The sequence below is a fragment of the Puma concolor genome, chromosome B2 (assembly GCF_028749965.1).
Source record: "Puma concolor isolate L17-30 chromosome B2, mPumCon1.1.hap2, whole genome shotgun sequence".
NCBI lineage: Eukaryota > Metazoa > Chordata > Mammalia > Carnivora > Felidae > Puma > Puma concolor.
Genome location: NC_141671.1, coordinates 69,078,520 through 69,088,962, shown reverse-complemented (window position 1 = coordinate 69,088,962; position 10,443 = coordinate 69,078,520). Strand labels below are relative to the sequence as shown.

Here is a 10,443-nt window from a genome sequence, read left to right as displayed (position 1 = left end):
GTGTGTGTGTGTGTGTATACACACACAGTGGAATATTACTCAGCCATCCAAAAAATTCAATCTTGCCATTTGCCATGATGTGGATGGAGCTAGAATGTATTATGCTGAGTGAAGTCAATCAGAGAAAGACAAATACCATATGATTTCACTCATATGTAGAATTTAACAAAACAGATGAACATACAGGAAGGAGAGGAAAAAAGAATAGAGGGAAACAAACCACAAGAGACTCTTAATGATAGAGAACAAACTATGCGTTGACAGAGGGAGGTGGGTGGGAGATGCGCTAGATGGGTGATGGGTACTAAGGAGGGCATTTGTTGCGATGAGCACTGGGTGTTGTATGTAAGTGATGAATCACTGAATTCTACTCCTGAAACCAACATTGCACTGTATGTTAACTAACTAGAATTTAAATTAAAAAAGGAAGGAAGGAAGGGGGGAGGGAAGGAACTCTAAGGTTATCATCAAGAGATTTTGAAAAAGGAAAATGTAAGGAATCTAAGGAAGCTTTCAGTTTTACAACTGTTTCAGTCAAAATAGAATTTCTAATAAGAAAAAAAAAAGACAAGTTGTTAATCTTTGCTATGACAAACACAACTAAAAAAAAAAAAGCAGATAAACATATTGCCATCATTCAGATCACTAGAACTGATAGGGAAAAACCTGTTATAAGATGGCCAACAGGACTGATAGGGGAATTGCAGTCCCTGCCTGAAGACTCCCCTTCTGGGTTTTTCTTCCCACCCTGCTCGTGGCTGGCGCCAAATTACTACTAATGAAGAATGTGGAAGTAACAGACTATCAACTGTCCCCTCTGTTGATGCTCTCAGACCTCTGAAGAATGATCTCTGAGCCCACCGGTATAAAATAAACCTCCTGCCTTCCAAGATATCCAAGTGTAGCTTGGTTCTTCCGTGGGGTGATCCAGACCAGGTTCCATAACAGAACAACAAAAATCTTAGGGCAAAATAACTGACCATTTACACAGAATGCTGAAATAGCAAAACTCTTAAGGAACTATGACATTTAGTGGATGTGATAATATAGGCCAAAACGGGGAGAAAAAAAAATGTGCCTCATGCTTTATTTTTTGCAGTATGTCTAATATTGTTATACACAGTTTTACTGACAGGACTTAGCAAAATAAAGGCATTCCATGCCTTCTCCATTAACTGTGATAGACGAATGTTTTCCATTTGAGCCTTAGGTTAAAAGTAAACTTGCACAGATCAAAACAAAATAGACCCACCTATGTCAACAGGGCTAAGAATTTGAGAGATAATGGATGTCATATAAGGGCAAAACCAAGCAAGCCAATTATCTGCCAGATCTTAATTGGCTCACATCTTGAGACTTGTAGTCATTGTGAAAATGTATTTAATTGTAAATTATGAGGCCCAAACACTCTTCATTTCCCTTTCCTTGGCTTACCTTACAAAAGGCATAAATACAGACAAAGCCTAACAGATAATAAAGTTTGGGTATTTGTTTTCAGATACTATAATTTACTTTCTGGTTTCGGTTTCAAAGACTCCAATATAATGTGACTTGTATAAAATTAAAAAAAAAAAAATTGGGGCACCTGGGTGGCTCAGTCAGGTAAGCATCTGATTCTTGATTTTGGCTCAGGGCATGATCTCACTGTTCCTGAGATGGAGCCCCTCATGGGCGCTCTACGCTGACAGCTTGGAGCCTGCTTGGGATTTCCTCTCTCAGAATAAATAAACTAAAAAACAAAAACAAAAACAAAAACAAATCTATGCTTATTGCAGGAATTGTGGAAAATACAAAAGTGCAAAAAACAGAGAAAAAGTATCCTCCATCCAGTCAATGGATATTACCACTATTTACTTTTTAGTTGGGCTTTATACTATTTAGGTGTAATTTAGTTATTTTTTATATCAGTAATATTTCCGAGGGTCATTAAGTACTCAGCAGTTTTAAGGTGTCTACATAGTATCTCATTTTATAGTGTTGCCATAATTCGTTGAGGTTTTTTTTTTATTATCAATAGTAAAATAAAAAGCTACAGCTTATTACAAGAAACTTATTAAAGTGCAAAGGAGAAACGCAGACACAGAAAATAAGGTAAAAGTTAACATAAAGACCATTAATGGAAGAGAAAATAGCTTAGAGGTAAGCTAATAGCGTTCACCATCTGGTAGGATTTATTCTTACAGTACAGTAGGGTCACTCATCACGCATCTCACTTTAACGTTTACGTTTGCGCCTTGAGTAGAGGTTTATATATTTAAGAGAAAGTCGCGGTTTTATAACTTAAGCAAATACTGCCAATCCCACCAGGCTTGGTGTGGTCTTTCAAATGCTCCGATACTCCTCAGAGGGCTTCGAGGCAAGACAAAAACCTGTTTGGCGCCAAAGCCACCAGAAAGACTTCAGCAGCTCCAGGGCTGAAGAAGGTGATTTGGGCCCAGTGGGCTGGACTTGCGTCCCAAAACGGCCCTCGCCATGATAACCACAGCAACAGTCAGGTGAGTGAGAGCAGAAGCTTCGGCGCGAGGAGCTAAAACAAGCGTACGGCGTAAGCGTCGAGACCTCTTCGCTCCCAGGGCGGCGCAGGCGCAACGTAGGTCCACGCTCTGGGGGATTGAGGCCCTCACTTTGTCGTCACAGGGCAGATGATCAGGGTGCGTCCGCCTCTTCCCTCCCCCTTCTACCCTCCTCCCCTTTCCCCTCCCCCTGTCCCTCAGTCTTCTCCCTCCTTCCTCTCTCCCTCCCTCTGGCGTCCCCAGCCGACTCCCGCTTCCGGTCGGCGGCAGTCTGCGGAAGGGTGTCCCGCCTCTTCCGCCTTTACAGAGGAGGTGGCGGCGGCGCCTGCGCCTGCGCGTCTTCTGTCAGGGTCAGCAGGCGGGTCCCCTGGGTGGTCCACCTGCGCTTCGCGGAGCCGCGCCGTGGGGGTCGATGGCGATGAACTATAACGCGAAGGATGAAGTGGATGGTGGGCCCCCGTGTGCTCCTGGGGGCACCGCTAAGAACCGGAGGCCGGATAACACGGCCTTCAAACAGCAACGGTTGCCGGCTTGGCAGCCCATTCTTACGGCTGGCACGGTGCTACCTACCTTCTTCATCATCGGCCTCATCTTCATCCCCATTGGCATCGGCATCTTCGTCACCTCCAACAACATCCGCGAGATCGAGGTGAGGGGAGGGAGCGGCGGTGGGAGTTGGCGCTGCTCTGGAGCGGGGTCCTCCCGGTCCGCTCCACTCCAACCTCAGCTCCCTGGAGGTTGACAGGCGGGCTCCGCCCTCCCCCGCGTCTTCCCTCTCTTCTGTTTCTTCTTTTTCTTTCTGTGTTGTTTTCTATATTTGCAGTTTTGTCCGAGTTTCCTCTTGCGATTTACAGGGTTACGGACGGAATGGATGTTTAATGCAGGGAGTGGGTCAGGTGAAGAACGCCCGCCCCTTCAGTGCGCGGTTTGTGTGGTTCGGTCGGGTTTTTCGCCTCCAACGGAGGTTTAAAAAAAGGGCGGGGGGGGGGGGGGGGGGGAGAAGTTAGATCTGGATGTAACTCCGGAAGAACTGATGTGGTCAGAGTCATTACTCGTGTAGGGATTACAGAGATTAACACGTTGGCCATTGTTAGGAAAGGAGCCAGAGTCATAGAGGTATTGATGATTTTTATGCAAAGTTGTCGTGTTATCAGGTCACATATTCGGACACGTAACCGAAGTGCGCACAGAAGTTTTCATTTGGGGCTAATAAATGCTCTTACTTGTAAGGCATGATATAGGTTAAAGGTAACCAGAATCTTCAATTCTGGTTTGCTTTTAACCTACGCTTAATCACTGTGAAATACATCGCTCTGGTACCCCCCCCCCCCCCCCCCGAATTTAAATTTGGAAAAGAGTCAAGGGCTCTACGCAGAGAATTAGTTGTACACTATCTACTGAACATTTTACTGTTATAAACATGACATAGAAACTTGGGAAAGCATCTTGACTGTCGGGGCCGTATCATAGTATCTTCATCTATCTGTAGTGGTGAAGATAGGTTGATACTGGAATGTAAATGCTTTGTAGAGATGCCCTGTATTAAAATCTGCCCATCCTCTTGTATATCGAAGGGTATAGTTATCTGTTTGGAAAGGCAAGAACTGGTATCTTCTCATGATTCCTTCTGTTCTGTTAGGTTATGCCATTTTTTTTCTAATTTTATTAAATACTTTAAATATGTGCATGTGATTTAATGGGTCTTTCAGAGTAATTTTATTTCAATTAATGGAATAGGAACAAAAATACCTATTTTATGGTATAATTTACGATGTTACTTCTAAAAGCAAAATCCGTTTGTCTTTTAATTGTACAGTGCTCACTTTGATGTTAATAATACTAATAAGAATAGTATCAGTAGCATAGTTTTTAAATGTTTTACTAAAAATTCATTTTTGTTTAGTAACAGGAGAAAGTGCTACAGTATGTTTCTTCAGCATGTATTTTTGTTTTATCCTTTTTACCTCCCTAAGTGTCCTGCATATGTAGATAGTACTTGTTCACCCAACCACAGTAGGATCATACATATTAGGATCTGAGCAAAAACAGTGTAATGCAGGGATCCATGGGCTCTAGGTTGGAGTTAGGCAGAGGTAGGGTTAAATTCCAGCTCATCTACTAACTAACTAGCTCAGTTTCTTGGAAAATTTAATCTCTCCAAGCCTAAGTTTCCTCACCTGTAAAATAGGTGAATGATGCCTCTCTTCTAAAATACGAGAATTAGAAACAATATAGGTAATATTCCTGGCACTAAGTTTTTACAATAAGTAGTTCCTTTCAATATGATAATCACTGATCAGGAGATGAGAAATGGAGTCAGAGGGATTGATATTTGTCACTAAGCTATCAGAGTGTTGTAAAATTAAGACAAAAACCTAGATGTCTTGATTCCCAGCCTTGATCTTGTACACTACACTAGAATCCTACTGCAATGTTTGTAGTTAAGTAGAAGAAAAGAATTTAACGTTAGAAATTTGATCATTTTACTTAAACTTAAGATAATAAGATGAAAGTAGCAATAATTTAGAATTTTATATGATGGGTATTTGCTAAATTATCAGAACTTAACTTCTGTTAATGTTTAATATACTATGAAAATAAATATTTACTTTCTTTAAGACTTTTGGGTTCTGAAATAAGTAAGCAGTTGTTGAAATGGAAATTTCTTAACTAGCTCTCATATATGTGATTCTGAATCACGGGGGGGCTGAGGAATCTCCTGCGCCTTGGTCTGATGAAAAGGGCACTGAAGATTCAAGGCATTAGAGTTGAGGTCTCAGCTCTGTTACTCTCTAGATTGTGATCATAGGCATACTTTTGAGTCGCAGTTTCTTTTTCTTGAAGAATCAAAAGATTCAGACTAGATGATCTCTGAAATGCTGTTCAACTCTAAAAATCTATGACTTCGAGCTTTAACATGAGTTTTAAAAATGCTGCATATTTGAATTGTATCACCTTTAGAACCAGATGAAATGAAAATTGGTAATGATTAGGAATTTTGTACCAATGCTGATAGTTGTGTAAATAGAATTTTAAAAATTAATTTGGCTGTTAAATATGTAGAAAAGTGGTTCTGGACTAGAACCAATGTGAAATATTAGAAAAACTAGGGAACATTCCCAAAACATACATGCTTGTTTCTGCCAGCTCTCCACCTTTTGTTAGCCACTAGTTTAGGTTAAAATATGTTGAGGGTTGGGGCGCCTGGGTGGCGCAGTCGGTTAAGCGTCCGACTTCAGCCAGGTCACGATCTCGCGGTCCGTGAGTTCGAGCCCCGCGTCAGGCTCTGGGCTGATGGCTCAGATCCTGGAGCCTGTTTCCGATTCTGTGTCTCCCTCTCTCTCTGCCCCTCCCCCGTTCATGCTCTGTCTCTCTCTGTCCCAAAAATAAATAAACGTTGAAAAAAAAATTAAAAAAAAAATATGTTGAGGGTTATTAAAAGTAAATGGGTAATGAGAAGTTCTTGCCAGTCTCTACACTGTAAGTTGTTTACACCTCTTTAGCTTATTTCCTCAATTTTGAAAAAAATTTTATTTATTTATTTATTTATTTATTTTTCAACGTTTTTATTTATTTTTGGGACAGAGAGAGACAGAGCATGAACGGGGGAGGGGCAGAGAGAGAGGGAGACACAGAATCGGAAACAGGCTCCAGGCTCCGAGCCATCAGCCCAGAGCCTGACGCGGGGCTCGAACTCACACACCGCGAGATCGTGACCTGGCTCAAGTCGGACGCTTAAGCGACTGCGCCACCCAGGCGCCCCTCAATTTTGAAAATTAAAAAAAAAAAATTTTTTTTAATGTTTATTTCTTTTTGAGAGCGAGGGACAAAGTGTGAGTGGGGCAGGGGCAGAGAAGGGAGATGAAGAATCTGAAGCAGGCTCCGGGCTCTGAGTTGTCAGTGCAGAGCCCAACGTGGGCCTTGAACCCGTGAACTGTGAGATCGTGACCTGAGCTGCAGTGGGACACTTAACTGACTAAGCCACCCAGGCACCCCTCAATTTTGAAATTTTAAGAACTTTCTTTGCTGTATTATATCAAATTACTAGGCCAGAGGAGACTTGTCAAATAAGAATGCTTTTGTAATTTAGTTTAAAGTGCTGATAAGATCAGAAATCCATATTTTTGAGACACAAAAATCGATGGGTCTTTACCCTTCTCCCAGAAATGTTATCTTAAAAAATTACTCTTACAGAGCACATTGGACTCCCCTGAAAAGGGTATAGAAAAGATATTTTTAAATTTTAATGCTTCTATGTGGCCGTATTATCTTCCCAGCTCCATCCTGTTAGGTTTGTATATCTTGTTTAGTTGGGTTTTAGATTTTCCACCATCTAATTCAATGAAGTTGTTAGAAAACTAAAGTTGTTAATTTTATCATTCATAAGAAAATATTTTAAATATTTAATATCTCAACACTAAGGTTTAATATCTTCATTTAATATTAGCAGCAAGGAATGAATATTTCCTTTAATTTGGCAGTTGTAGGAGTCAGTCACATACTTTTATGGCAAAAATAATGATTTTCTAGTCTTGGGACCTTGTTGGTGAGGCTGAGATATTTCTTGAATAGAGTTAACTTGAGAAAGGTAATGAAATATTCTTAACTTTTGCAAAGGTATTTATCAGTGTGAAGTTATATTGTTTTAAATTAATGGTTAGAATCAGATGAAGACATTTTTCAAAGTAATATTCAGAGTAAATTTAAAAACTAACTATTTACTTCAAGTTAATAGTGCCAAAAGGTTCAAGTTAATGTTTTCATTAACTTTTAGTGGGATAGGAACCCTCCCACCCACTACGCCCTTGCTGCCAGCATGTTTGATAGAGAAATTCCACCTCTTTTCTACTTTATCTTATGTCATTTACTGCCCTCAATTATTTAATTCTGGTTATTTTCTGTTTCCCTAATTTCTGATAAAAATATTTTTTATCTGTTGTTTGTACTCCTGTGTAACTTGGATTCTTACATAATAAGATTTTTTTTTTTTTTAACGTTTATTTATTTTTGAGACAGAGAGAGACAGAGCATGAACAGGGGAGGGGCAGAGAGAGAGAGAGGGAGACACAGAATCAGAAGCAGGCTCCAGGCTCGGAGCCATCAGCCCAGAGCCCGATGCGGGGCTCGAACTCACAGACCGTGAGATCGTGACCTGAGCTGAAGTCGGATGCTCAACCGACTGAGCCACCCAGGCGCCCCCATAATAAGATTTTTAAGATGATTAGATTTCTCTTCTGCATTTAGTATTATTCTTTGTGTATGCTTAACTTACAGCTAAGAGTCAAGGAGGAATAAGTTGCTGTGTAGAAATGATTGTTAGAGATAAGGCACTTTATGTTAAGAAGTTTAAAATTTTGATATTCAAATGAATTGCAGCTGCTTAGAAGCTGACTCTTGGAAATTAAGAAGTTTGTAGGGGCGCCTGGGTGGCGCAGTCGGTTAAGCGTCTGACTTCAGCCAGGTCAGGATCTCGCGGTCCGGGAGTTCGAGCCCCGCGTCGGGCTCTGGGCTGATGGCTCGGAGCCTGGAGCCTGTTTCCGATTCTGTGTCTCCCTCTCTCTCTGCCCCTCCCCCGTTCATGCTCTGTCTCTCTCTGTCCCAAAAATAAAATAAATAAACGTTGAAAAAAAAAATTAAAAAAAAAAAAAAGTTTGTAGTGTTTTAATTTGTTTCTCAAGTAACTTTAGTACTTAGAGCAAGATATGACAAAGTAAATATGGCTGGCCCAGACCATTTTGTAAAGCTCAAGAACTGAGAATGAATGGTTTTATAGATGAACAATTGCAATTGATTTGATGATAGGGAACACTAATTTTGGACGTCACTTACATGAAATGTTACCCCTCCCTCCCCCAAATAATTCCATTCTTATTAGTAGACCTGTATTACCAAAATATTGTATGCCATTGTTATTATTATATTTTGAATTTCATCAATAAAAATTTGTGCAAAGTTGTTTTCTTTTGTTATATAGGAACCTACATAATATCCTTGACCTTGCTTCTTGATTTGCAAAGTCGAGTGTTTACTTTCTGACCCTTTACAGAAAAGAATTTCCTGCCCTTGACTTCAAGTTTTGAAGAAACATACAGGCAAATTTAGCATTTGTTACAAAAATAGCAGTGTTTAATTTATACATTCTAGTCCTCAGTAATCTTTCAAGGTAGGTATAATGATCCCTGATAATTGCTTGTGTTCAGTCTTCTTTGTACACATTTAATAGATATATAATACCTTAGCTAAACTTAACAATCTTGACTCAGGTGGTATCATTTTTCATTTTTTTTGTCACAGTCAGATTAAGTTCAAGCAAGGTAAAAAAAATTGCTTTTGAAATTTTTACTTTGAAGAAAGGATTTCAGATAAATTCTTTAGCATGTAATTATTAGTTCAAAGGGGTACTTAAAATGCCATTTAAAAAAAATTAATCTAATTAATACCTACAATGATTTACCTTATTACTCAGCATTTTGTTGGGTGACCTGTTTAGGTCTTAATATTGATTTCCTTTAAGACAAATTCACATTCAAAAATGGAAGTTTTCCAGTCCTTCTTATATAGTGTAAATACTGCATGTCCTTCAAATTCCACCTTTCCCAGCACATTAAATTCAGTTTGTTTCTTAGGAATAGGATGTATTTTTAGAATTACTAAGAAGAAGTGGAAGTTTGATTTAGAGGAACAATTATAGTGGTAGCAAAACAAAGCTGAGAAATATGATAACTCTTAAACTAATCTAGTCATCTACATCTGTTGTTCTGTTTTACCTCTGATTCTTTGTGTTTTGTATTTAAGCTAATGGGCAGGTCTACAGTTTATCATTGTATTCTGTACTGTGCTTTGTATGCTTTTGACATTTAATATTAACTTTTTAAAATAGGGGAACTGTATGTAGTTCCTCTTCCCCCAGTAGCCTCTTTCTTTCTAGGATAAGTTATGGACTATTGTCTTTAGTATAAACCTTTTCCCTACCTTTATTGAGGTATATAGTTGACAAATAAAAATTGTATGTTTTAAGGTGTTCAGTGTGATGGTTTGATATATATATGTGTACATTGTGAAATGATCACTGTAATCAAGCTCATAAGCACATCTGTCACCTACAATTACCTGTTTAAAAAAAATTTTTTTTTAGTGTAAACACTTTGGTGAGAACACTTAAGGTCCACTTTCTTAACAAAAAGATGTGAAATGACAAGTGTTGGAGAGGGTGTAGAGAAAAGGAACTCAGTGGAATGTAAATCGGTACGACCTTTATGGAAGATCCTCAAAAAATTAAAAAAGGAACTACCATAGGATCCCACAGTCCCACTACTGAGCATATATCTAAAGGAGATGAAATTAGTATCTGAAAGAGATAGCTACACTCCCATGTTCACAAACTGTGTTTATATCCAACAGATTTTATTACAATCTGGACATTAGGACAGGCTACCCTTGAATTTTAGCTGATAAAGGACATAATGGGTTTTGGTGGTAAAAACTCTATAGGCTGAATTAAATTTATCAGGAGTTTTAATTGATATTGAACACATTCTGTACACAAAGTGCTGTTCTGGATATAGTGAATGTTAGAAAAATGTTTGGACAGGGCCTCTTAATTTTTTTTTTTTTTTTCTCATGCAGAGAGCCTGTCTTAAGGCGCCTAGAATCCTTTGGGATGGGTGGGGGGAGGGGGCGGGTAGATGAGATTATACACCTAAAAGGAAAACTAAGCATTGCTAGCTGAGTGGCACAAATAGAATATGCCTTAATATTTCAAAGGAAGATAAGATCACATCTGTCTTTAATAACCATGGAAAGGTTTGTGGTGGAAGTGGGCTTTGAGCTGGAACTGGAAGGATAAATAACACTTCTAAATGGGAGGTTGGATGCCTTCCAAGAAAGAAGGTTAGTATGAACAGAGATGTAGTGACAGGAAATCAAAACG

The 10,443-nt window shown here is 39.3% G+C and overlaps 1 protein-coding gene across 1 annotated transcript in view; it reads left to right on the top strand.

The window, feature by feature from the left end:
- Window positions 1-2,803: 2,803 nt before the first annotated feature.
- CDC50A (cell division cycle 50 P4-ATPase accessory subunit A) overlaps window positions 2,804-10,443 on the top strand; it is a 41,834-nt gene continuing 34,194 nt past the window's right edge. Inside the window, exon 1 of the mRNA XM_025925978.2 lies at window positions 2,804-3,162. Coding sequence (XP_025781763.2) covers window positions 2,926-3,162 — 237 coding nt within the window. The 5' untranslated portion in view covers window positions 2,804-2,925. The remainder of the gene's footprint in view (window positions 3,163-10,443) is intronic.